Below are 24711 nucleotides of genomic sequence, written 5' to 3'. Positions count from 1 at the left end.
CGCCAGCAGCTAACCACGGTTTCGCCTGTAGATTTCCAAGCCCAGCAGTAGGCCCTTTTTTACTCCCGACGACTATTTCCAGACATCGCTACCCAACTTCCACACACCTCCCAACTACACACCCTCCACCATGTCGCGTTTCAGCATTCCCATCGATGCGCTAACCTCGCGGATGAATTTCGGCAGTCGCTTTGACAGCCTGCGCTCTACGTCGGTCTCGTCGCGCTTCGCCAATCTGCGACCCATTGGCGAATTTTTCGATGTCAAGCGCATGTCCAAGCCCGCCAACTTTAGTGAAGTTCAGAGCAGAGTCAACTACAACCTGGGCTACTTCTCAAGCAACTATGCTGCTGTCTTCGTCATGCTCAGCATATACAGCTTGCTCACCAATCTGATGCTCCTTTTTGTCATCTGTCTGGTCGTCGGAGGCATGTACGGTATCGGCAAGCTCGAGGGCAATGATCTTGAACTTGGCAGCTGGCGCGCAACCACTTCTCAACTATACACCACGCTGTTCGTCATTGCAATTCCTCTCGGTCTCTGGGCCTCACCCTTCACCACTGTTCTCTGGCTCATCGGAGCGACTGGTGTGACTGTCGTGGGCCACGCCGCATTCATGGACAAGCCAATCGAGTCAGCTTTTTCCGAGGAGGCGGTCTAGGTGGTCGGCCGCGAACTCCTTACACTATGCCCCACTGGGGAAGACCACCAGGGGGCTCGTCGGGTGTGGGGAGATACTTTGAGGGAGTGGACGACGTGCATAGATTTCAAGAATTGTCAAGCGATGACGAAAATGGTGGTGTTACAATAGACGGGGCGTTTGAACCGGCATTGAATGGCAAGAAGATTGATCCAGATGAGCTATTCTTCAATGATATGGATATTAGAGCGTGGGAAAGGAGGGCATCAGCTTTAGCGGAACATACGCACGGGCCTGTGCATGGTTATCGAGGTTATCATGAAGAGTACTTTGGCGAACCGGGCGAAACAATCAACCCGGCCGAAGTGGAAGAGATGCTCTTTCGGCGGGTACTTGACAAGATCCGCGTAGCCAGGGCAGCAGGGAATACAGATGTTTCACTCAGTGCGGAAGAACTCGACGCATATCAATCACGACTCTATGGTGCACGAGCCCCAACGGTACGTCCCGAGCCGCAGCCTCGACCTAGCAGTGCTTCATCACCCAACGACACCGCTAGTGTTTTGAGCTACGATGCGACTGGGAAGCATGATGCTTTGTCACGTTCAAAGAAAAGCCAGCAGCGAACGCCGATGCTCGGCTCCAAGTCCAAGAAGGAAAAGCGGCCGAGTGCGCACAAACGTACGTCGACTGCATCCACGACAGAAAGTCATGCGATGCCGCCAGGCTTCATTGTGCCTGGTCCAGACGGACAACCTAATTATGCACCGATTAATGCATATGAAGGCAGTCTGGTCCGTGGGCAAGGACTTGTGCATCCAGCATCCCGTTCGGCGTCTGATAATGGCCGCCACGTAGCAATGCCTCTGCACCGCGCTCCTTCCATCAATATGCTAGGCTCGTTTCCGGAATCGGTTTACGACTTTCAGCCTGAATCGCCTCCGGTGCCAGACAATCAGACATCATATCGACAGGCAGCCTACCAAGCTGATGTGCCAGCTGACGCCCGCCCTAGATCATCATCTATTCAGTCTGCCCGCCTTGTGCCATTCCCTGTGGAGCCGTACCAGTATCACAACTTTAGTCCAACTTCGTCTTCATCGCCAACTTCGCCTCAACCGCAATACACTCGAAGTCTCAGCTCGGTGGTTTCGGAGGCCAGCTATGCGTCAGTTCCACGGCGTGTCCCCCCGGCTCCTCCTCTAGCACCTGCACCAGTACCGGTACGGCGAGTGGCAGATGTTGCTGTCAGTCAAGACGGACGCAACAATGTAGTAACTCCGAGCACACAGCCTTCTAGCTCCGCGATTGCTGTGCAAGTTCAAGGAAAGACAAAAGACAGTGGCAGTAGCCACGGAGGTGAGCGGCGGCGCAAGGGAGGTAAAAGTAGTAAGAAGAAAGGCTGAGAGGGTGGTGGTGTGCTGCTACCTCGTCACGAGTCGAATCTTGATTCTCGATGACTTCCCGATGTGGCGTGTTGGATTCAACTATCTAGTATCTTGGTGAGTGTTGGATGACAGCAGACTGGAGTTAGACGTAGCCACGTATGTAGTGGGCCCTTTTGTATTCGTGGTGTCCAAGTAACTCTATGTTTTAATTTTCTCCACTACCTGTGTGCTGTCCCGAACAGTCAGCCGATTTGAGCGTGCAAACGGCACCAGGGCCGTCTCAAGAGGGCAAAGACAGCATGCAAGAACGCGTCCATATGCTGGATCGAGACCCCTGCACGACTTGTTGAATACCATGTTGCGTATGCTGCATCTGCAACGGTTGGTCTCGAACGTCTGTCTTGCATTCCTGACCCATTCGTGGCACAGGGATGGTGAGCGCGGGCCCGCACAAGGAAAGGATGCACAACGACGAGGTTTCTTCTTCCCACTACCGTGCGAGGGATTTTTTTCTCTCTTCTTGGATGAAATCAGGGAAGCGGGACGGACACTCTGGCGGCCAGCGTCTTTTTGTCGTGTACTACTAAATACACTGGCTGTCTAGCGGGTCGTGCATAAGGGTTCACGCACAACATCGCACACGTGCATGTGCACAAGTAGGCCAGATGGCTTCGGCACAAGTTGCCAGCCGGCCCAGTTGGGGGTGCCGGGCGGCAACGTACCTGCAGGGATGGACAGTAACGTGAGGCCAAAGAGGCCCCAAGTCAGCAAAGAGCGGTCAGTTAGTACCTCCAAGCGTGCTGCGAGTCTGCGACGATCATTCCTCCGCTCCACAAGTTCGCGCGCATATCTTTCACCAGCCCGAGCTGTCACCCGTCGTCCTCGACCAGCCAATTCGTTACCCCAACCGTGCGAACGAGACTGTATTTATGGTCCCTTTGCCGCGTTGACGTGGTCCTTGTCAAGTCATTCACTTCTCCACCCGCTGCGCACGGCCACGCATTTGGTGCCATAGCTTTGTTTGGGCGACGATACATACATATAGGGCTGTCACCGATTATTCTTGTCTGCTCGCCTCGTAAAAAAAACGGGGCTAGCTAGCTGAGCCGAACCGACCGCCCAAGAGCCCGACATCAGATTGGGCAACAGAAACGAGGCAAAGAAGAAAAGGCCAGTACAGACGACAGAGAAAGAGACTGACAAGATTGATTGAAGCCCAAAAGAGACCCACTTTCTTCACCGGCATTACCACTGTCTTTTGAAACAAGGCCGCCATCCAAGGCTTTTAGTGAATATCTTGTGCTGGCCAACCTGCAACTCTGACAACAACAACAACCAACATCAAAAACAGTCATACTTGCAGTTGTTTCACAAAGGCATCGCCACATCTGGGCCAATCCGTCCCATCACAATCGGTCACCACTGCATCTGAATGCGCTGGGCCGACAATTACACTTTACAGCACCGCATCCCGCCTTCGGTTGCCCGCGCCCACGCCTCTACTAAACAAGGTCCCGCCTCCACAAAAAGCGACTTGCCACTCACTGCCTGTCTCCGACCAAAACCAATCCTCCTTCTTCCTGCACCTGCATCCTCATCCTCATCCTCGACTCCGATCTTGACCCCGGGCCCCAACAATTCTAAGCATCCACGCGCCACCATGGGCAGCAGCTGGAACCCCTTTTCCGTCTCGCCCAACCGGCGCTCGTCGTCATACCGCCCGGGCTATGCTTCATCGTCGTACTCGTCGTCGTCGCGCCACCACAGCTCGACATCGCGGTACAAGCGCTCGCCCCGCGACAACTACATGCAGCACCTGTACAAGAAGCTGCAGCACTTTCTGCGCGAAATCTGGCGCTACGCCCAGCGCCACCCCTACAAAGTCTTCTTCATGATCATCATGCCCCTCGTCTCCGGCGGCGTCCTACACAAGCTCGCCCGCCAATTCGGCGTCAACCTTCCCCAAATGGGCAACCAGCCCCAGCACCGCGGTAGCACCGCCGGCGGATACTACGGCAGCCAGGGCTACGGCCGCGAGACATATACCTCCTCCCGACGGAGCGCCCCCTCGGCAAACGCCCCTGCCAACGGCGGCGGAGGCATGATGGCCAGCCTGCAAAACATGGACATGGACAAGGTGGCTGGCGGCATCGGCGGTCTGGCGACCCTGGCGAGTATGGCGTCTAAATTCGTCTAGCGACTTCCATCAGGAGATGAAGGGTTGACCATTTTTCCCAATCTAGGAACTGCGGAGAATATTTTTACTATTGCCAGAGTCGTTGGCAGCTTGTCTAGGGGTGACATGGGGTCGTTTTGACCACTTAAGAGCTTGGGGATGTGTGAAAGAAGAGATGGAGGGGGAAAGATGAGAAGAAGAAAGAAAAAGGCACTGGAAAGAGATGGGGATATACATATACGCGTGCTGTACGACTTATGATGGATACGATTTGGAAAGTGTTGCATTTTTTGGATCTATCTAGGTTCATATTTTCTTTGGTTTTCTACTTCTTTATCTCTTATTTCGGAAATTATCGCTTGTTTGTTTTGTTTTGGTGCCAATTTTTTTTTGGCTTTAGAGATATCCCTCCCTTATGAAGAGGTTAGGCTGTTAAGCCTTATCCCTACTTTCATGAGGCGCAATTGCAAAATTATTCAACTTCGTTCTTCGGTTTTCCACGCTGCCCATAAGATGTCACTTCCTGCCCCAAGTTCAGAGGTGCCCCATCATATTCAAAACGTCATATCGTATTCGTATCCCAAACTGAACCCAAGGACAAATATGAAAAAAATGTCCGAAATCATTTCCCCTTCTCCAGGATATCCCATCGTCATCATCTAATCATCATAACCTTAGGCTTGCCCATTTCGCGCCCAAACCTCACCAAAAGCCCAATCTCGTAATCTCCCAAACCCCTTAGGCAGAAACCACATTAGCAAACACCTTAGCCGCAAGGCTACTCAACAGCCTCGCCTTATCCGCCTGCGGCATCTCCTGAAAAACCGCATAGACACTCTTGCCCTTGGCATCCCTAACCGCGCCCAATCGATTCCCCGCAACAGCCCCCGCAACCATACCGGGAAAATTGGCAACAATGAATCCCATAGCCCCACCACTCAGCCCGCCGACTAAACTCCAGAACTTGCCTGTAGGATGGGCCTCTGCATCCGCCATGCCCTCTTCGCGCAGCATCTCCTCAAAAATGCCGCCGAACTGCTCTTCGGAGAAGCGGTTGTGCGATTCTTCCGTTGTGCCTGCTGGAGCAGATCCGAAGCCGAAGGCTGACCAAGGGAAGCCTTGGGCGAATCCTGTACCGGCGCCCGCGTTGGCGTTGGCATTGTGAGGTATCTCCTCGTCAAACTCCGGGTCGGGCGTTGCGGTGCTGCCTGTGAAGCTGTTGTATGTGCGTGCGGCGTCGTAGTCGCGGCGGCGCGTGGCGTCCGAGAGCGTGTAGTATGCATCGTTAATCTGCTGGAAGCGCTTTGTGCGGCTTGCGCGCTCGGGCGAGTCTGAGGGCACGCGGTCTGGGTGGTGCTTTAGTGCTGCTCTGGTGAGGTGCACATGATTTGTTAGAGAGTGGACGTTTTCTTAAGGTGTGAGTGTAGTAGAGGCAATGGTTACTTTTTGTAGGCATCGCGGATTTGCTGTTGCGAGGCTTTGACGTCGATTTCGAGGACTTTGTCTGAGATGCTGTGTGAGATTGCAGTGATACGGAGTGGATTTGTGTGAGTGGCTTACAGTAGTCTACGGAAGATGCTGTGGAGTGTTAGCTGAAGGTCTGCCCGTTAGGCTGCTGTGAAACTCACCCATGATGCACAGGGGCTTGATCGACCGAAATCTAGAGATACGACTGTCTAGAACTTAGGTAAGAAGTAACTTCTAGTGAGGCGTCAGGTAGATTTCTTGGTATTGTAGAGTGATAGGTGGTAACGTGGCGCATGGTGGGAGTCAAGATTCAGGTACGCGGGTTCAGATAGCAATGACGTAGACGCGAACTTGATCCACGTTTGCACGTGAAGTAATCGTTTTTCGACTGCACTCCAAAAAAAGACCAGCATATATTGTTAACTCGTGTAATTAATACTAGCCTGATCTAGTCGAACAAGAAACATGAAACAAATGTCCAGCATACAAGGCTACAGAGAAGACGCATTCGTCCCCAGCTACCAGCTACCAAGATGCCAACATGACAGACAGCACATGAACGTGGCATCCAGAAATAACCACTTCTCATACAGACTCAATTACAATGAGATAGCAACTATGATCATAGGTAATGTGGCACCGCTCCTACCCACCAGGTATCATACAACAAGTCAGTCTCCCAAAACCTTCTAGCACAACCCGAAACACTCGTTCAATATATCCAATATTAACTTTCCTCCAAAATTAGAAACATGCTACTTTAGCTGTACATCAACGTCATGCAATCTAGCAAGTATCTTCAACGTCGGAAGCTAGAGCTTAGTCCAGAAAAGGCATCAGGCGAATGACGTCCACCCATTAGTCCAGAAAAATCTACACTCTCGTTGCTAACATGTCTCACACCCGGTGTCTGTGCAGCAGACAAAGCTTGGCCTTGGGGCGCAGCAGACATGCTAGCAAATGGATTCGACTGGCCGGGTGCTTGAGTAGCTGGTGCGGCTGGTACCGGAGCCTGTGTACCTGTTGGTTGAACTTGTTGCTGTGCTGGCTGCTGAGATGGAGCCTGTGGTTGGTTGTACAAGGAGAGAATCGAAGCGTTCTTATCAAATGGGTTGGAACTTTGTTGCTGGTACAACTGTTGTTGATTCTGGAAGCTTTGCTGCTGGCTCTGGTAGTTTTGAACAGGGGTCTGGATCTGGGCTTGGTAACCAGATTGATTTTGCCAAGGGTTTACTAACTGGGAAGTTGGAACTTGACTTTGTTGTTGTTGTTGCTCTTGTTGTTGTTGCGACCATGGATTAGGCATCTGCTGCTGAGATGTAACTGACTGTGGCTGCGTTGCCTGCTGCTGGAAGGGCGATTGTCCAAAAGGATTCGAGTTTGCGATATTGGTTGGTGTGAATATTTGGCTTTGGGACGACTTTAGGAAGGGGTTTCCTGGACTTGAAGGGCTGGACATGGACTGGTACTGCGGTTGCTGTGGCGCCATGAAGGAGTTGTACTGCTCAGGTACCTGTGGCATAGAAGGTTGCGCGAAAGGTTGGAGATATGGGTTTGTTTGAGCGTACGAGATTTGTGATTGCCCATAACCGCCGGTTCGGTTTGGAAACAGGGGTTGTTGAGGCTGCAAACTCGAAACTTGCATACCTTGGAAAGATTGTTCGAGGCTCTGCTGCTGCTGCTGCTGTTGCTGTTGCTGTTGCTGTTCCCAGGGATTTGGCAGGTATCCAAGGCTTTGCTGTCGTTGTTGTTGTTGCTGTTGCTGCTGCTGCTGCTGCTGCTGCTGCTGCTGGGGAACCTGCTGCTGGGTATAACCTTGGGATGCCTGTGATAAAAACGGATTGTAGGAATTCGAAGGATACGAGTGCTGTCCTTGAGCTCCCCCATATAATGCCTGCTGTTGAGGAGCCTGCGCTTGTGCATCTAGTGCATCAAAGGGATTCATAGACGATGAGGCGGCGGGTGCATTGTCGAAAGATAAACCGTTGGCCACAGGCTTCGTAGGCGGAGTTGGTGTGGTACTTCTTGATATGACGGGATTTTGTTCGCCCAGTCGGATCAGAGCCTCGACTGCTCGATCGAGGTTCCCATTCAGACCCTTTAGTACAGTGGAATTGCGCTTCTCATCCGGAAAGCCCATGTCCCGAAGTGTGGTTAATTTGGAGTCCATGCCGTCGCCTGATGTATGTACATTGGAGCCAAACACGCGTGAAGGCTTGTTTACTCGGGGCGGGGACAAATCTTGTCGGAATTCTTCGAGGCCTGGGGAGATGGGAGGTGTTATGTTGCGCGGCGAAGTTGCGGCTTTACGCAGCCCGAATCCAAAGCGACCACTTGGCTTCGGTGGTAATGGCGGCGGTCGGTCTTCTGAGCTCGTGCTACCCGTGTTTTGTCGTGTGCCTGGCCGTGAATCGTTGAGGTATATTCTCTGCTCGTACTTTGCCCTGATGTACCGTTCCATAGCACTGTCTACCTCGTCGATATCGATGGGCATTTGCGGCTTGACGTTACGGGGGTTGTATGTCTTATTGGACTCGACATTGCCGATGCGCTTCATGTTCTACAGCATTGATCAGCACCCATGCCTCCATACTGCGTGTCGCGTCTCTTACATCAACTTGGGCGTTGTCCCACTTGTCCATGCTCAGCGACTTGACTTTGGAGATGTGCGTGCCCAGCTTGCGATGCAAGGCTGCGCATCGCATGCACAGGAAGATGCCCAGCTATAGCACATGTCAGCGTCCGGTTCGTAGTCGGGAGATGGGTGTCGGGACAAGGAATGTGGGAGACTCACGCTCCAGCTTGCCCATCCTGCGTAGCCGTTGTTAGCGTGTGTGTGGAACGAGATGCGCCTGGGATTGCATACCTGGATTGCGCGCGCCGCAGTCTGCGCAGTTTCCATTCCCAGGAACCGACTTGATGAGTTCCTGTAATGTGCGCTCGTTACGCGCCTGCTGGCGTTTGTTCAGGGCAGACGCCATGTCGTGTCGAGAGAGGAAGCAGTTGGGCGTCGGAGGTAGAGTCGGGAGATCGGTTGAAGGTGCACGGGAGCAATGCGCGGGGAGAAAGGGGGCTCGAGGGACGGCAGGTGGCGCGTTGGTAAGATGACTATGCGAAAAAAGACGTTTCCATGGCAAAGGTGGACATGAGCAGAGAAGGGGCAGACGGTGAAGGGGCACTTAGTTCAAACGCAATGACGAGTAGCCCATCCGTTCCATGTTCACACATGGCATCCCGCAAAGCTCCAGAACCCTGCGTCTCGGCGGCTCGGGCTATATACAGCACCACGCCCCTGTCTGAGCTTTGCTACACTCCACCAGAGGCGTCGTCATGGCCACACGAAAGGGCGATCAGCTACGGGCAGCACAGAGACGATTTGCCCACGCGACAATGCCTTGGTGGGTGGTATTGGACACGGCCTCCGTACTTGGGCCTCTCCCAAGCCGCCGATGCTGCCGACACGCAATGCAAAGGCCCGTTAGTTGCTGATGGATTATTACCAGACACGCCTGCAGACTCAATGCTCATCTCCCGCTCCTCTGGGCCAGCAGCACCTATGTATGTACATGGACTTTCCGCTGTGTCAAGTCCATTACGCGGCTGGCACACGACATTTGTTTACATAGGTGTATGCATCGTTTAGTATGCTGTACTCTAACGGGAGCTCAAGCACGTAGAGGTATGTATGGTCACGCAGGTGGCTTCAAGCAGCATTGAAAAGGATGCAAAAAGCCTAAAAGTGCCGGGTTCATCTAAGACGCAAATATGACAACTATAGAGATTGCAAGCTCGGTATAGCCGTTGATTAATCGTCCATTTTTATGATTGTGTGTAAAGAAGAGAAAGTCGAGTCGGAGCTGCAGTGAGAATTTCAACGGCACACTGCCAAGACAGCTGACAAAGCACATGGTCCAAGCGCGACGGGTTTTCTCCCACTTCAAAAAAGAGCAAGCTTGCCGTCTCTTCTGCCTCGCAACAACAGCTTGAGCTGTGTGTACCGCGAGCAGCACGTGCTTCCCATCCTCAACGATTCATGTCTGTCGTTTGGCGAGGCGCTGCTGCCCTACACAGCCCATGCTGTCAAGCCACCATTGCCTGCTCCCAGGTTCAGTTCTCTATGGCCTGGAAGCAACATTTTCTCTCGGTGGAAGATTAATATTGGTTTTTAGCAGAGCCGTGTCTTCTCCACCCTACCCATTGCCGTCTTCTAGATGTGTAGGACTATATTTTGACATACATTCCTTTTCATAAATTGCATACTGTGTGAAATTGAGCGTGTACTGGCCATAGGCTCGTTAGCCATCAAAGTACACGCTCGCCTGCATCCAGGCTGCCCACACCACAGTCAACCCCACTGAGCAGGTTATAAGCCGCCAGAGGGAAACCCTTGGGCGGTTGCAAAATCAAGTGCGTTTGATGCGGCTATGGTCTCTAGTGCCCTCAATCCCATGGCCAAATGCACTTCCTCATACCTGTACACAGCACATGTACCATACCATTAGTGATCTGGTTCGCTGACTACTGTACACACGTGATCACACCATGTTATGGAAGTGTATGCGAGCCAGCTATACGGTCAACATTGCAAGTGAGTCCAAAGGATCCGCCACGTTGACGGCACGGCAGACGCCGTCTTCGGCCAGCCCAGACATATCGAGCTCAGTGCCAGAAAAAATAGACACGGCATCTTCACCACAACGGCATCTCACCTTTCCAACAACGGCAGGCAAACGTCCACAATGTGGGTCGATGCACAGTAGCATGGCGACCACGGCGGTCAGGAAACCCTTGGGCCTTGTGCTTCACCACACACGGTCGAATCAGAAAGGATTACACCTGCCTAGCCGTCCTTGTTAGGCTTAGCGAGCCAGACTCCGACCGCAGCTTCCACCATGCCTACTCATCGCCGACTGTTCGCTCCTTCCATACAGGGCCTTGTGCCTTGCTATGACCTCGCACTGAACAGACTGCCTTCGCTCTCCTATGACGGTCTTCCTTGCCATGAGCTCCACTCAATCATTACTTCACAGCAATCACATCGCCAGCAAAACCAGTGACAGTTGTATGGCCTATCACATGGATCTGCCATCATGCTGAAGTGCTCTAAAAAAAAGAATACCGCGAATGACTGCAACTACTTCTGTTATGCCACGACGTCGCTGGGCTGAGTTTTGGCAACACAGTCAGCTAAGGCCAATATAGAGACACGAGCAAAACCACCATTTCGGCCCCAGGGAGCGTGAGGCTGAGACGCTGCGTACCTTCAGGTGTCACTCGATTCACCCGTCGACCGGTAATGATGCAGTATTGGATGGATATCTACTTTTGATTGGCTACACGTCGAATATCTTGTACGGACGTACCAATAGTATCCTTTCATCTACTCGATCGTCATCCCACTGTGGATTTGAGCACAGGCTTTCATGTACGATGTTCCCCAGTTCCCGTACTAGCCGGACGCATAAGCCGGGCTGCAATGGCATGGTCAGCTTCTACGATGACGACCCCTGTCCACGCAATTGTTCCGTAATACCTGACGAGCAGTTTTGCTATCCACAGTGCTGGATTCCAAAGTCTGCCGCAATCGCTAGCAGATCATCCCCTTTCAAGCACATAGTACTCTCCGCTAGCTTACCCTATTTCCCAAAGCCGTCAACGTGCCTAGTTTTACAGCAAGCGAAGGATGCTGATGTCTTGTATCGCCTCAAACACTATGATGCCAACCCCACCCTACACCCAAAAGGGAGTTGTATCGGCACCGGGCGACAGCATAAATACTAATCCTGCGCCCCAGTTCTAGAGCGCAATAAATGATACTCCACCAGATCCGACAGCTCAACATACCATTGAATATCTAATACAAACTCGTCCAGCTCTTTTTTTTATTCACCAATTCTTGTGGCTCAAACAAGGGCAATAACAATTGAGTCTGGGGATTTGGTAAAAGAAAACCTCGATTCGCGTGTAGAACTTCAACGCTCCTACTGTACGCATAGATGACTTGAAGAAGCACGCTGAAACTTACTGTTGAAACAGATCTGTACCGTTTAATCGAAACGCCCCATCGCTGCGACCCACTCCGGCAACCTAGGGTCATACTGTATCACTCCACTCATGTGTGCTGAGGACGTGTATCATAACCAGCGGGTCAGTCCGCAACAACTAGTATCATCCACCAAGGAATCGTCCACACATAGTGGGCAACCCTCAGAAACTGACAAGAACGATTGGTCCGACGTCAGTGACCGCAGTGTGCGACGAAAGATACAAAACAAACTGGCTCAAAGAAGATTCCGTTAGTAATATGCTCCAGCTTCGATTGCTTAAGCTAAAGGTAGTGAAGGTGACAGAATAAGGGAGCAGAGGGAGGAGGCCGAACGAGACGAAGAGAACCAACGAAAAGCCGGAGCCTCATACGCACAGCCAAAGCCGGAGGAATTGGATACCGACCATAATCTTTCAGGGTTACCCTGGGGTGGCATTTCGATGAGACACATGGTCGAACAAGGAAAGCACAGACGTCAAGGCTCACAAAAAGACATGAATAACGGCTCTACTCATCACAATGAATCATCCTTTGAGGAAAATAGCAGTAAGTGATGATATGGTATGACGACACTTTTGGTCAGTGTTCAAGTAGACTTACTTTTTAGGGTGGGCCTTCTTTTAAAGCCGAAAGGGCAACCGCATATCGATCTGATCAACCCGGAACGACTGCATGGACTCAGGGATCCAGAGCTCTTAGTATTCCGTGGCACCGCTTTTTTCCCGCTGTAAGCGCGAGGCCCAAGTCATGGGTGCTTTTGAGGGTGTCGTGGTGTCACTACCAAGTATTGAAAGCATTTGATAATGCCCGCAGATCGCCAACTCCTTCTCCACCAACATACTTGCTACACCGAACATTTTTGGGGGCTTGTCTCAATTCGGGGCTCACATAAATCGCAGCTCGGTCATCGTTGTTGTTGTTTGGGGGGCTGTTCCGCTTCGCTCACACGCGCGGCGGTTACTCGAAACCTCTGAATGGCCGACTCCGGATTTTCTCATGCAAGAGGCACAAGTTTGCCCCGCCTCTTTTAATTAAAAACGTTGCTGAAGACCAAGTGCGAAACGTGATAGACTGTGTCGTGTGTTGGAGTTCGTGGATCTGTCATAGCCAGAGGTATGAATCGTCAGCGCGCTTTGATGGACATGGACCACTTAATCCTTGGTAAACCGCACCACCATTCTCTCATGACGGCGTATGTCCGATGGCTAAGCCCCAATTCCCTTCTAAAATAAACATTATCCAAAGGCCATAGGACGCAGAACGACGACCTCAGCTGTAGTGGAAGCTTGCAAGCTACCTAGGCCTGCGATGTGCGACCCAAGGCACTCTCAGCGGTGTGGGTGTCGTCGACGTGCGGCGCGCATGATATATCCATTAACGTGGTCAGAAGCTTGACCAGAAGCGTATTACTCCTCCCACTTCAGTCAGCCTTATACCAGGCAGAGGTTCAGCTAGTGACTGATGGATGCAGGGGTTCGGTCGTGCCGCGAGGCTGAGCAGAAGCTAGACCTACCTACGTCAGTTCTCAGCTTTCTGCCATTCCAGGCCAGCGCTGCCTGCAAACCCAGTAGAGCTCGCTGCCTGGCTTACAACTATGCTAATTATCCGAGACAGCAAGCATCCTCGCATACTAGCCCTCGGTATGTATTCGCGTTTGCATCAATTTGTTGTTCCTGCTGCAAGCTGGATCACGAGCCTCGCCCCCACTGCGGTGCGCGAACATTGTGCCTTGCATTATCACTCCAAGTCAGCCTGCGATAACTGAGCCCGACCATTTAGCGGCATTTGTGAGATGAAGGTACGGCGGTAAAACGAGATAATTGTCTGGACAAGGCAATCCCTCGCTCATCGGCCGCCCTTAATTTAACCATATAGGGAAAAGGCTGTGTCGCTTCGAAGCAAGCAGTACGCCTCTTGATGCGGCGTCATTGGCGCATTGCCAGTGTTGTCCGTGAAAAAAGTGGATATTATGAAAGTTATGTTGTCCAGAAACAGACAATTGACGCAACAAAGAGACCAATGTATGCGGACTTGCGGCAAACGTCCGTCACCATGCCACCACACGCGCTCCAGTCAGCCAGGCAGAAATGCGGCGTCGACATCTTTTCTCCTCAACTTCGGCTCTGCCCGAGCAAGCCACATCCGCTCCATACGTCTCAACGCTCTGAGGCACGGATGTGCTCCTCGTTAAGCGCCGTCATGAGATGGACCGTCTTCTCTGCCTACACGATGGATCAGCTAAGGTTGTGGCGTGGAGCCCGGGGATGCCGGGTTGGTATATAGTCCATCAACTGGGCTTTTAGTATGGAAGCACCCCAATACGAAGACACTCCATGTCAGCAGAGCAATTTTCAAAACTCTCTCTAGGAGGGGACATGGTAACCACTCGTGCCGGAGCTGCAAGGGCAGCGAGAGCCAACTCACAATTGTCCAAATCAGAGCACTCCAACCAAGACCAGCCACTACCATCAGTTGAGCCTACTGTTTCTCCTACGCCTTCACTTGTTATATCCACCAAGAATCTACAGTACAATGTCTCGGCTTTCGACAACGACCTGCGTAGGAGAGCGAGGAAGGGACTGGAGGGTAAAGACATCAGAATGAAATACTGTGCCATCTCTGAGGATGAAGAAAGTCCGGATGGAAGCCCTAAGAAGTATTTCTATCTTGACGATGATATCACGGTAGCCATAGGAGGAGAGTTGCGGAGACCGAGATGTTCATGTGGTGCAAACGAAACTGGCATTGCGTGCAAGGTATGCTTGTTCGTTAAAATCCTTCTGAACACCGAACTAAGCATTACTTGAAGCACATTTATTGGGTTGGAGACCAGATCATGTCGACTGCCTACGACGATATGGTCAAGACGCCTCTTCATCTTTCACCGGACGGCTCCAAGATTGAAGACGTAAAGCCGGATAATATACTGGATACCAAAGGCCTAGTTAACATCGCCAACGATCTGAAGTGGGTTTACCGAGACGACGAAATGCCCGAGGACGACGAGGATATGAGGGAAGCGATTACTGACATGCTTTCTTGTTTCGCCCCTCAAGAAGAATTACCTGGAGAGTTCAAATGGCCCGAGTCGCCACTGACATCTGAGCGCTCGAAAAAGTACCAAGATCTGGCGGACCTCATTACCGAATATGCCAATAGAGACGCTAGCTTGTATCTTCGGGTGCGTCGAATAATTGATCCAGATTTTGAAAGTCGCGTTTTCTTCGAGAAGGTCGACAACCGTATCGAGTCGACCTTCAATGCGCTGGAGGAGTACATTGCCAAGGGCCCGACCACGAATTCATTCCCGGATGCACTCCGTTTCGATGTGCCTAGCTGTGCAAAGAAGCTTAAGGCACTGGTCTGTGCTATTGAAGATTTTTACCAGAACCACTCACACGTTGAAGACGTAGCTGTCCGTGCAGCTGGGGCTCTGATCAAGATCCTCGACTGCGTCACAGACCGCAATGAGAACGCATACGAGAACATCACATGGGAGTGGGAGGCTCCCTCTGACCCTCATCAGAGCAATCTCCATGTCGTGCTCATTGGAGCCTATGATGATGGCGACTCGCCGTTCGTCCTCGACGCCCTTGGGTCTTTGCCGCAAGAGGCCGTGTATCGCAATCATTGGGAGACCCTACAGGACATTGAGAAGAAGCTTACTGAGTCTGGCGCCTCGTTGCAGTACATCAATATTTTCCGCAACATTGTCTATGAGCCCCGCAAGAGGCCTGGATCCGAGGTTCGTGAACGAGAACCGAAGAGAGCGATGCAGTAATGGCTGCGATCTGATCAACAACTCGCTCCTTCACGACCTACACGATGGGAATCATTCGTAAGTTTGCTTTTTAAAGTGGCGCAACGTTTTAATATTCTCTTCAGCGTGATGGCGTTTGCGGTATATTGCGTTTCCCGCACTTTTACCGTTCCTTTCTTCTTGTCCTTTTCTTGGTCAGCTAATTTCTTCTCATCTTTCCCTGCCAGTTGATGGCCGTCTATAGTGACGGTTTCATCGCACTGCCTTTCTCTTCTGAGGGTCGCCTGACTTTGGTCTGTCTTCGCAACTTCAGTTTCCCCACTTCCCCTCCCCCTCTCTTTCTGACCAACTGACTTCGGCATACGAACCTGCCGAATAATTTAACCTTTGCTTTCATCTTCTTTTCTCTTCTTTTCTCTTCTATCTTTAACCTTTTCTGGATGCTCGCCAGTACACACTTTTTCGGCTGCTTATCCGGCCACTCTGCTTGGGATTTAATTCACTTCTTACCCTCTCTGTATATGTATTTTGAGCAGAATAAGATTTAGCCTCGATTTAGCGGAACCTATTCTTATCACAACCCCGTTAAAATAAAAAGAAGCGAGTGATTGGCCAGACAGCTCAAACTTGCCGTCTCAGAGTATTGGTGATGTAAGTGTGAAACTCGGTATCAACTAATGTCGAACAACGCCATGTTCCGTCTAGGCCATGACCATCAGCTGAGTCCAGACCCCGCAAACATACAGAGCCAAACTGCTACGCCGAGAGTGACTCCAGGGGGTTGGGTGTTCGCCCGGCTACAACTATCTCTGCAACAACGCCGAGCCACGCAATGTGGAGCTGATGCAGCCCATGACAGAGCGTCATGCATGGTCAAGACGAAGACTGAAGTTTATGCAGTGCCGGCAGGATAGATTACAGAACCCTGCAAGGCGCTGTGTCAGACGGCTCTGTACACCTGTAGACAACGTAGAGCACTGTCAACTCAAGTATTACCTCTGCCCGGATGTGGGAGACCAGCGTTCGATGATGGGCAAGCCAGGAGAATCGGCGTCGGACGTCTATAAGAGCCAATCATTGGGGATCCATCCATGTGTAGCAGAACTACTTCGTCATGGGTATATGTAAGTCGCCGGCTAATCCGGTTTGCTAACTTCGTAGTGCACACTAGGAGTACACACCCTTTCACAAGCGTAATTCTCTTTGTTTTACGCTCGTGAAAGGGCAAGCCAATACGTTAGCCAGTGCCGCAATATGCAATACTCCCTATCTTGCAGAAATCTTAACGACAAGATGTGGAGTTGACTTATACACCCCAGCTACTCATTCCGTCCGCCGGATCCTTGTTGCGAGCCCCCCGCAGTAAGCGATGTATGTGACCGAAAGGATGCTTCCGCCAGGAATTCCGCCGGCCCCGTCACTATGGAACTGCCCACTTAGACTGACCGCATGACTTTCCTAAGATAACGAGCGGGAGCTCATGCACGTTCATCCTTTAGAGGGGCCGAAGGGTTGAGCAAAAAATAAAATAAAAAAAGACTGAAAAAAAAGAAGCTGGAGGCGCATGGCTCTCCGAATGCTATGTGCAGATGGCTGATATGATATACGACCCGAAAGAGATGCAGATACATGGACAAGTAAGCAACAGCAAGCATGTGAAGTGGCAAGGTGGCTCGTACGCAGTAGACGAAGCTTGTGCTAGCTAGGAAATGAAGCTTGGAGATCGTGATAGTCGTTGTGGACACTTGAGGGTGGGCCGACTGGGCTCTACTGCGGGGAGCAGCGGTTAGGCTCGAGTTGCCTGCCGACGTGGTTGGTCGTGGGGAGCGACGACTGCAACCTCCATCCACATGGCTGTCCAAGCACTGCGGGGAAACGAGATACGCTAGGCCTGTTGCGGCACTAGCGCAAAGACTATCTTGTGGGAAACGCAGCTAAGACGTGCACTGCTGCTCCGATATTACTCTCCTGTCTATCATTCCTGCTTTCCCTTCCCTCTCCGACCTCTTCATCTTTGCCTATTGTTGTTAGTCTCCTGTCACACTACTTTGCTTCAGTTGCGATTCCCCCGCCAGAGAGTGATTCGCTTATCACGCCATTAACCCCGCTGACGTACGACAATCTGAGGACCCTGTCTGTGCGCCTAGTGCCATATCAATCATCCCACCCTCCTTGCCTTTCCTCTCTATACTCTTTGTTCCACTCTGCAAACCACTCACACCATTCCGCTCTGCTGTTACTAGACCACATAAACACGCACACATATACGTACACAATCACAAACTGATCAGCATCACCCTCTCCAACAATGTCTTCCAACGACCGGAACTCCCCTCCCCTCCACTCTCCAGACCCTCGTCGACGGGCCTCAGTCACCAGCCAGACATTCCATGACCTGTTCGGCCGGTCAAACAGCATTGCAGGCCTACCGTCTGGTGTGCAGCAGTCCTCGGGTCCCATCACTACAGCTGCTGCCAACGCCCAGCGGCGAAGGCTCTCACTGACTACGATTGGTCTAGGGGCCTCGCCTGGCCAGACCTCGCCCTTCCTCCAAACCCCGCGGACCCGCACTGAGAGCATCTCTAGCGCCAACTCTGGTTCTGTCGATGAGAGTCCTTTTGAGGATGACTTCGGTCCTTCGGCCAGCAGCAACCCAGCAACACCATTTGCTCGGCGGCTGAGCTTCGGAGCTCGTGCAATGCGGGACGTCAGGCAGGGCAACGGAGGCGTTGGGAACCCAAATGGTAGACCACCCATCATCCATAAAGCTTCCTCTCCCCCGACTGGTCGAGGTCGAGGTCTGTCTTCATTGTCACAGTCATTGCCCTCATCCTCTTCACTGCTCCGCCCCTTTACCCATTCCCACTCACGGCGATCCACGTCCGTTTCGTACATTTGGCCATCAACTATTGCGGAACATGCCGAGACTGTACTTGGAAACTACTCGCTAACGTCGTCTTCAACAGGCGAGGGCTACAATTTCGCTGAGAACCTCCGATCACGAGCCGAGCGGGGATCCATTTCCGGCCCCCCTTCGACGCTGGGTATGGCTGGCCCGACGCACCACCGTGCCAAGAGCGTTACAATCATGGAGCCTCCAGTTCGTGAAATGCCCAAGCCCAAGGTGCCCGATGCCATGCAGGAGCGGATCCTCAAAGGTGACTTCTACATGGACTAGACTATGCACAATCGTTTGCCCTTCGATATCTCCGGTAGGTTCTCCGGTGTGATTCTAACAGCTGCGTAGTGACTAACTTCTGTCGTCGTTAGGACCATCTACTTGACAGATGAGACGTGAGAATGAAACCGCGACCTTGTACCACTACTCTTCCATCTGTGTAACCGAGTATCTTATGTCCCAAGATCCTACTCGCATCTAACTTTCGTACCGCCCATCTTTCACGAGCGGTCAAAACGGTTCTAGCAATTGTTCTGAATTGATACAAGGAGGCCTGCAAATGCGCACACGCGGTGGAAACCCTAATTTGCTGGACCCCGGTCACGACATACTTTCGGCCGCTTCTTCATACATAAACATGCAGCCCCTGTTAGGTGCTTACAGTCGTTTGAACACTATCCACACTGTTGAGATGGCTAGGCTTAGCTGTCATGACTTTCATGCTTTCACCTCAGGAAGTTTACCCACCGGACTCATTTTCCACGACATATCTTCCTGGCGTACTGACTATTATTACGATATCTTACTTTATGCCTGTTTTCTTTCACATGCGTAGGGACGGGGCGTACGGTTTTCGGGAGATCGGAACCAGATTGTTAAGCTGACACTGTGGCATACATTGGTGCGGCAGGGACTCTGGAGTTGACATACATATCACACGCATAGTAACAAGGCATATCGCCCGGTATGGAGCATTATAGTATCTACAGAAATTGTGGAAATTACCAGGATAGTACAGTACAGTTAAAGTATCACATGAATTATAATTGGTATGACTGCGTGCGTATACGAAGTACCGTGCTACGTACATAATCTAAGTACAAGTGTATATACACACGTTTCAGTCCAAAGGAGGCGTGCTGAGATGCGTAATCAGTCCCACTTAATGTTTCACATAAGCTCATGACAGTGGTCACCAGCGTGGGACGGTGGGTACAGGTGTGGCGACACGTCGATCATGTCGGCCTTTTTAAGCAACATGTACGGACACTGAAAAAAATGGTAGGAGTATACCGTGGTTCACGTTCATGTTCACAACCCCCGCGCCCCCCACATCACAGTAGGAAAAGCAGGAAGAAGAAAACCCCAAAATTGCAGTTTAGTCGATCAAGTTGCTCACATTGCGACCCCATATACATACAGACTATATGAATTAAACATGAAGAAATACAGCGAAAAAAATATGAAATATTGGTAGGAAGATGCTCTCGTATCATATCGTATCGTATCGTATCGTGTCGTCTGCCTCTTTGCTCCTCCTCCTTCCTCCACTCTCCTCTCCTCTCAAGAATCCCAATCCTTCAATGCAGTCATGGTATAGTACCCCTTCCCTTTGTGCAGCCAAAACGAAAAGAAGGAATGACGCCAGTGAAATGCTTTGGACAGACACGACAAAGAAAAGACAACTCGCTGGAAGACAGGACCGCATTTTGATGCCGCTAAACAAGGGGGAAACAAACGTTCAAACAAAACAAAGCAGAGATGAAGAAAAAGAAAGCATAATTGCAAAAAAGAAATGTCTGAATCATATCTCATCTCGTCTCATCTCGATTCCGTCTCATCCATTCATACATGAGAGAGTAAGTGCGTCTCCGTGAACCCCCATCCCCACCCCACATGCTAAAGGAATGTGCAGTCTTTGTTGCCCGAACGCCGGTAGATCAGAAGAAGAAAAAGAGCATGTTTTCTTTTCTTCTTCAACAATAAAGTATGCCTTTTTAGATAAGAGGGCCAGCCATCATGGGACTCATGTTCCTTGTATTGGCAGTCAAAGTGGACTCGTATGGTGCTTGTGTGCCGTTCACAGAGCCCTGTCTAGGACGGTAGTAGCTGTTGGCGTATGCTGGTGCGGGACCCGTGTATGTTCCTTGTGTCGGAGAATGGAGACTGGGAGACGAGGGGTTGTGCAAGTTGCGGTTGCTCTGACGCCGGCCAAGCACCGGTGATGCGGAGCCGCCTTGTACCGTACCCGTAGAATTGATCGATTCGTTGGAATTGCTCCTTATATGTTGTGCCGTTGTTGGCTGTTGCATCTGAGGCGAACCAGCAGGATTGGCTGGACGCTGGAACCCTTGGGTGAATGGATTGGTGCGTGCGGGGACGCTGTTTTCACGCTGTCCGAGCGCCTGTCGTCTCGTCTCAATGAGTTCACGAGCTCGCATGTTGCGTTCGTCCTGCGACAATTGGGCTGGGCGAGCAGCAGGCTGGCCAGGTGATTGCACATTTTGGGTTGGTGATGGAGGCGGTCGGCCATGCTCACTCGCACGCAGAGTACGCGTTGAGGCTTGAGCGTTGATCTGACGCCTTGAAGGCTGAGGCCGGAGGTTGAGACGGGATGGCTGAGGTCTCGCGCTTTGTTGCTGTCCTCCGGTTTCTCGAACGTTGACACGAGAATTCACAGGCCGCAAGGTGGCGACAGAAGACTCATTTCGGAGAAGCTGGCGGGAGTTGCGGTTCCGCACGCCACGTGCTTGTACGAACGCAGCCCAAGGGTTGCCTCGGGCGGCAAAGGGTGGCAAAGCCGCACCCTGAACGTGCAATCCCATACCAGCGTGAGGAAAGGAATTGACGCCAGCAAAATTACCAGAGTTCCTCCGGCTATTCGCTGAAGAGGGACGAGCACCGACACGGCTTTGCGGACGATCAATCATATCCATAGCCGCAGCAGCCTGTGTCTGTGCTATGCTATCGATAGAATGTTGAGACGTGGGAGTGGACGAACCAGGAGTCATGGTAGAAGCATTGTTATTCGAGCTAAGAGAAGAAGCACGATCAAACCGGCTCATATTACCATTATGTGCCATCGCTGGAAATCCCGGAGACATGGCGCTTCTCCGAGGCGGCGACACTGGCATGCGAGGGTCCATAGCAAGGTTTGAAGTGTTGTCCATCAACGGTGTCCTCAGACGCGCAGGGGGCAGGAAAGGAGAGTATGCTTGTGCTGGGCTTGGTCGGTTCCTGTTCCTCGTACGGGGACGAGAAAGTGGGGTAATGGCTCGTGGCTCGACATCGATCAATGCACCTGCCATCTGATGCTGCTGGAGAGCTTGTTGATGCGCAGCAAACATCCAACTAATACGCGGATCATACTCCCGACGCTGTATACGAGGAGCTCCTCGTGCATGCCCTTGCGAGGTGTCCGAGTTGTCGTCAGTATCTGCCTCGTTTGTCCCATCAACCTGAGCAGCCCCACGATTGACGAAGCGGGCGGTGGGATTTGAGAAGGCCGCCCCGTTTCGCATATGGGCTTGTGAGCGGCGTGTTCGCAAGGTATTCATGGCCAGCTCTATATCGCCATCTTGATCCGAGTCATCATCGTCTGCTTCACCATCCTCATAAGGGGCTGCTGAGCTAGGAGGAACAGATGGCCTTCGACGCAAGCCACGGGAGGCATTCAAGACACGAGTATTGCCGGTTCGTGAAGGGGGTCGGATCGGGGCACTAGGCCGAGGACGATCTGCAGTAGGTGTTAGAGAACCGCCCATTCGGCTTCTGTCATTTGAGTTCGCAAGCGGTTCCCACCCAACGGTCGTTCTTCCTCCATCACTGTCATCTTCATCTTCTTCCCCCATTTCATCGTCTTCATCCCGCTGCAACATCCATCCCTCTTCTCTCAGCAAGGCTTGAGTGTCTTCGTCAAGCTCCTCTTCATTCGAAACATCAGTAGCTACTGACGAAGCTCTATCATGAGAGGATCTTGAACCATTTGCCCGATGTAGAGCACGAGTCTGGGCCGAATTCCTCACTCCCCTGCGAATAGGCCCTGCATCTTCCTCGTCCTCGTCTTCCTCCTCTTCAACGACGCTTGAGCGGTTAGACGACGTTTCAGACTCGACGATGCGGCGTCTTCTGGCATTTGTTTGTGCTCTGCTACCAGAAGGTTGAGGCATGGGACCAGGTGTGGATGATGCGTCGCTTGGTGAGCTGGCTGCTTGGACGCCACTATCGTCGATGAAGTCGTTCATAGAAGAATCTTCATCTAGTCCTTCTTCGTCTTCCTCTTCGACTGTGTCCATCTCATCACCGTATATGTCTGAGACTATACTTTGGGTGTAAGAGCGCCGACTGCCAGCTTCGCTATGCGTGATTGGCCGGCGTCGAGCAAAGGCGGCTGCGTGAGGTGGTATTCCAGCCTCCAGGAAACGGCGCATCATTACCGAGTCGTCAGGAGGGTATGCACCCCAATCTCCCATACCATCGTCGTAGTCGTCATATTCACCATTCTCAAAGTCCATCTCGGCGTCGATGTCTGTGTCGTGCTCTGACATCTCGTCCATGTCACTGAAACCTGTGAAGCTGTCGCCCCATGAGACTTCACCCGTCTCGTCAAACACCAGTCCACATTGAGTGCAGCCACCATCTTCCAGTTCCCAGGTGCAGACCGGACAGCGGTCAACACCGTCTTCTTGATCACGGACGACTTGCAGCGACGGGCCTCGTTGATGGTGGGCGAGCCTGAAGCAGCCCTTGAAAAGACCTCCAGTGCGGGGGTCTTCGTTGTCTTTGTCCTGCTGCACAGCGTCGGCCTCATCGCTCTGCCACTTTTTGTGTTCTTCGAGGCTCTCGCCTAGCGGGAGCAGCTCGGCACGGGATATAAAGAGGCTTGTCATGTCCCGTATCTGGAGTGCAGTGTTAGAGAGGGCGCACCATGGGCATACATGGCTGGACTTGACTCACTACATAGGCGGGGGCGGGAAGGTCCTTGACGACGATGCGGCAGTCGGGACATGTCTTGCGGGCCTTGTTGCTGACGAACCAGGTGCAGAGACACTGTGCATGTTAGCAATGGGCGGCCACAGAAGAGCGAGGGCTCTGCTTACTGTGTAGCAGTACGTGTGCCCGCACGATATGGTGAAGGGCTGGTAGAGCAGGCGGTCGCAGATCTTGCAGGTGAGGTGGTTGCGGAGGCCGTCAAACTCGGACTTGAGAGCCTTAAGTTGCTGTGGCGGGCGTTAGTACAGACGGTCGCGGGGTGAGGTTTGTGGGCAGAGCAGCGCACCTCTTCTGCCCTGCTCGGCTGGGGCGCCTCGTCCTTCTTCATCAGCATCTTCTGCTTGAGGCTGTCCTTGCTGGCAGCGCGTGTGGGCCGGTCGGCGTCGGCCAGCTTCGAGGCAGAGCGACTGGCGGTCGGAGTGCCGCCGCGCCCAGCCCGTGAAGTCGAGGACATGGCGGCCGACTGTGAGGGTGTGGCGGTATGTGAAGGTGTGGTGGCCGACGTGATGGACGACGACGAATTCTTAGGGCGAGCGGTGGGCGGGGTCGGCGACGCTCGATTGTCCATGGCGGCGGGCGATGGGTCTCTCTTTTCACGGACTTGGGCAGCCGGTAGGTGCTAAGATGGAGCATCTGCTCACATGGGACTTTGCCCTTGTAGAGAAGGACTAGGAAGTATGGCTGGCAGTGGTTATGCATGCAAGTGCGGGCCTGCTAGTCGAGGTATGCTGGCGCTCGGTCACCTCTGCCCTTGCTCCCCGTCCATTTGCCGCAGCAGCCGTTCACTTCCACCCTCACCTCGTTCCGTCTTTAGCGCCAGCCCCGAATCCCCGTCGTCAACCACCACCAACCATTTCCTCGAGCTATATCAATTCCATACCATGGCATTATCCTATTGGGCCGCCCCAGCCTGTGACGGGTCCTCAACACCAATGACGTGGGCACGCGACTCGTAACGTTGCCCTCGCCAGCGTCCCGTTTTGGCCCCGACCAAAGAACAAAAGAGTTATCAACAGAGCGCCGAGGGCGTACGACCGTTGTCGAATGGGACTGCCCCTTGGCCTGGAGCCCCGTTTCTTTCTACCCATGGCGGCGAGGAGCGCGAGCGTTGCACTTGCTATTTGCTTCGGCATCACTATCCTATCTTACAGCGCACTTTACACTTAAACCTTGCATAAATCTGCAATTCGCTACTGCCTGCACTACTAAAATATCACGCTCATCCATAGTGCTTTTTGGAACCCAGTCTCTTCTCTGACCAACAAATACAGAGGATACTGCAAGGCAACCTACAGTACTTTGCCGGACCGTGATCGATGGGAATCGAGTGGCCATGACTTGCC

General features: G+C 52.3%; 11 protein-coding genes across 11 annotated transcripts; 8 read left to right on the top strand and 3 right to left on the bottom strand.

Moving 5' to 3' along the window:
• Positions 1-130: 130 nt before the first annotated feature.
• On the top strand, positions 131-661 carry COCSADRAFT_162530 (uncharacterized protein; the record flags this gene model as incomplete). Its single annotated transcript, XM_007704160.1, has 1 exon — positions 131-661. One exon carries the CDS (start codon positions 131-133, stop codon positions 659-661), a length of 531 nt encoding a protein of 176 aa, XP_007702350.1.
• Positions 662-687: 26 nt separating this feature from the next.
• On the top strand, positions 688-2046 carry COCSADRAFT_95284 (uncharacterized protein; the record flags this gene model as incomplete). The annotated part of the gene is made up of 1 exon (XM_007704159.1): positions 688-2046. One exon carries the CDS (start codon positions 688-690, stop codon positions 2044-2046), a length of 1359 nt encoding a protein of 452 aa, XP_007702349.1.
• Positions 2047-3688: 1642 nt separating this feature from the next.
• COCSADRAFT_95039 (uncharacterized protein) lies at positions 3689-4225 on the top strand (the record flags this gene model as incomplete). The annotated part of the gene is made up of 1 exon (XM_007704158.1): positions 3689-4225. The coding sequence occupies one exon, from the start codon at positions 3689-3691 to the stop codon at positions 4223-4225; it is 537 nt and encodes a 178-aa protein (XP_007702348.1).
• Positions 4226-4501: 276 nt separating this feature from the next.
• COCSADRAFT_343644 (uncharacterized protein) lies at positions 4502-5709 on the bottom strand (the record flags this gene model as incomplete). The annotated part of the gene is made up of 2 exons (XM_007704157.1): positions 4502-5573; positions 5648-5709. Coding segments are annotated over 2 exons (693 nt in total), but the record flags the coding sequence as incomplete, so codon positions are not given.
• Positions 5710-6075: 366 nt separating this feature from the next.
• COCSADRAFT_192082 (uncharacterized protein) lies at positions 6076-8888 on the bottom strand. The gene is made up of 4 exons (XM_007704156.1): positions 8538-8888; positions 8466-8482; positions 8284-8394; positions 6076-8231 (listed from the first exon to the last, which is right to left on the bottom strand). Exons 1-4 carry the CDS (start codon positions 8650-8652, stop codon positions 6471-6473), a joined length of 2004 nt encoding a protein of 667 aa, XP_007702346.1. The 5' UTR covers positions 8653-8888; the 3' UTR covers positions 6076-6470.
• Positions 8889-11478: 2590 nt separating this feature from the next.
• Positions 11479-12317, top strand: COCSADRAFT_38805 (uncharacterized protein). The gene has a single exon (XM_007703930.1). The coding sequence runs from the start codon at positions 11786-11788 to the stop codon at positions 11969-11971; it is 186 nt and encodes a 61-aa protein (XP_007702120.1). The 5' UTR covers positions 11479-11785; the 3' UTR covers positions 11972-12317.
• A 12-nt stretch (positions 12318-12329) lies between these two features.
• Positions 12330-12929, top strand: COCSADRAFT_226872 (uncharacterized protein). Its single transcript, XM_007704155.1, has one exon. It carries the CDS (start codon positions 12521-12523, stop codon positions 12689-12691), a length of 171 nt encoding a protein of 56 aa, XP_007702345.1. The 5' UTR covers positions 12330-12520; the 3' UTR covers positions 12692-12929.
• Positions 12930-14050: 1121 nt separating this feature from the next.
• COCSADRAFT_28423 (uncharacterized protein) lies at positions 14051-15498 on the top strand (the record flags this gene model as incomplete). The annotated part of the gene is made up of 2 exons (XM_007703868.1): positions 14051-14473; positions 14515-15498. 2 exons carry the CDS (start codon positions 14051-14053, stop codon positions 15496-15498), a joined length of 1407 nt encoding a protein of 468 aa, XP_007702058.1.
• Positions 15499-17682: 2184 nt separating this feature from the next.
• COCSADRAFT_226817 (uncharacterized protein) lies at positions 17683-18824 on the top strand. Its single transcript, XM_007704154.1, has 2 exons — positions 17683-18689; positions 18748-18824. Exon 1 carries the CDS (start codon positions 17786-17788, stop codon positions 18653-18655), a length of 870 nt encoding a protein of 289 aa, XP_007702344.1. The 5' UTR covers positions 17683-17785; the 3' UTR covers positions 18656-18689; positions 18748-18824.
• An 880-nt stretch (positions 18825-19704) lies between these two features.
• Positions 19705-20313, top strand: COCSADRAFT_226798 (uncharacterized protein). Its single transcript, XM_007704153.1, has one exon. The coding sequence runs from the start codon at positions 19858-19860 to the stop codon at positions 20251-20253; it is 396 nt and encodes a 131-aa protein (XP_007702343.1). The 5' UTR covers positions 19705-19857; the 3' UTR covers positions 20254-20313.
• A 60-nt stretch (positions 20314-20373) lies between these two features.
• On the bottom strand, positions 20374-23936 carry COCSADRAFT_95324 (uncharacterized protein; the record flags this gene model as incomplete). The annotated part of the gene is made up of 4 exons (XM_007704152.1): positions 20374-23274; positions 23333-23425; positions 23476-23595; positions 23655-23936. The coding sequence occupies 4 exons, from the start codon at positions 23934-23936 to the stop codon at positions 20374-20376; spliced, it is 3396 nt and encodes a 1131-aa protein (XP_007702342.1).
• Between the last annotated feature and the right edge of the window lie 775 nt (positions 23937-24711).

The sequence above is a fragment of the Bipolaris sorokiniana genome, assembly GCF_000338995.1.
Source record: "Bipolaris sorokiniana ND90Pr unplaced genomic scaffold COCSAscaffold_11, whole genome shotgun sequence".
NCBI classification, from domain to species: Eukaryota; Fungi; Ascomycota; class Dothideomycetes; order Pleosporales; family Pleosporaceae; genus Bipolaris; species Bipolaris sorokiniana.
Note: the sequence above shows the minus strand (reverse complement) of the source record. Positions and strands in the feature narration are given on the sequence as shown.

Bases quoted from the DNA above. Each gene is read 5' to 3' on its own strand.
- COCSADRAFT_226798 (XM_007704153.1), top strand. From the start codon at position 19,858: ATGCTCTCGTATCATATCGTATCGTATCGTATCGTGTCGTCTGCCTCT.
- COCSADRAFT_192082 (XM_007704156.1), bottom strand. From the start codon at position 8,652: ATGGCGTCTGCCCTGAACAAACGCCAGCAGGCGCGTAACGAGCGCACA. The intron at 8,232-8,283 runs GTAAGAGACGCG...TCAATGCTGTAG, and splicing joins GGGACAACGCCCAAGTTGAT to AACATGAAGCGCATCGGCAA.
- COCSADRAFT_226872 (XM_007704155.1), top strand. From the start codon at position 12,521: ATGCCCGCAGATCGCCAACTCCTTCTCCACCAACATACTTGCTACACC.
- COCSADRAFT_38805 (XM_007703930.1), top strand. From the start codon at position 11,786: ATGTGTGCTGAGGACGTGTATCATAACCAGCGGGTCAGTCCGCAACAA.
- COCSADRAFT_226817 (XM_007704154.1), top strand. From the start codon at position 17,786: ATGTCTTCCAACGACCGGAACTCCCCTCCCCTCCACTCTCCAGACCCT.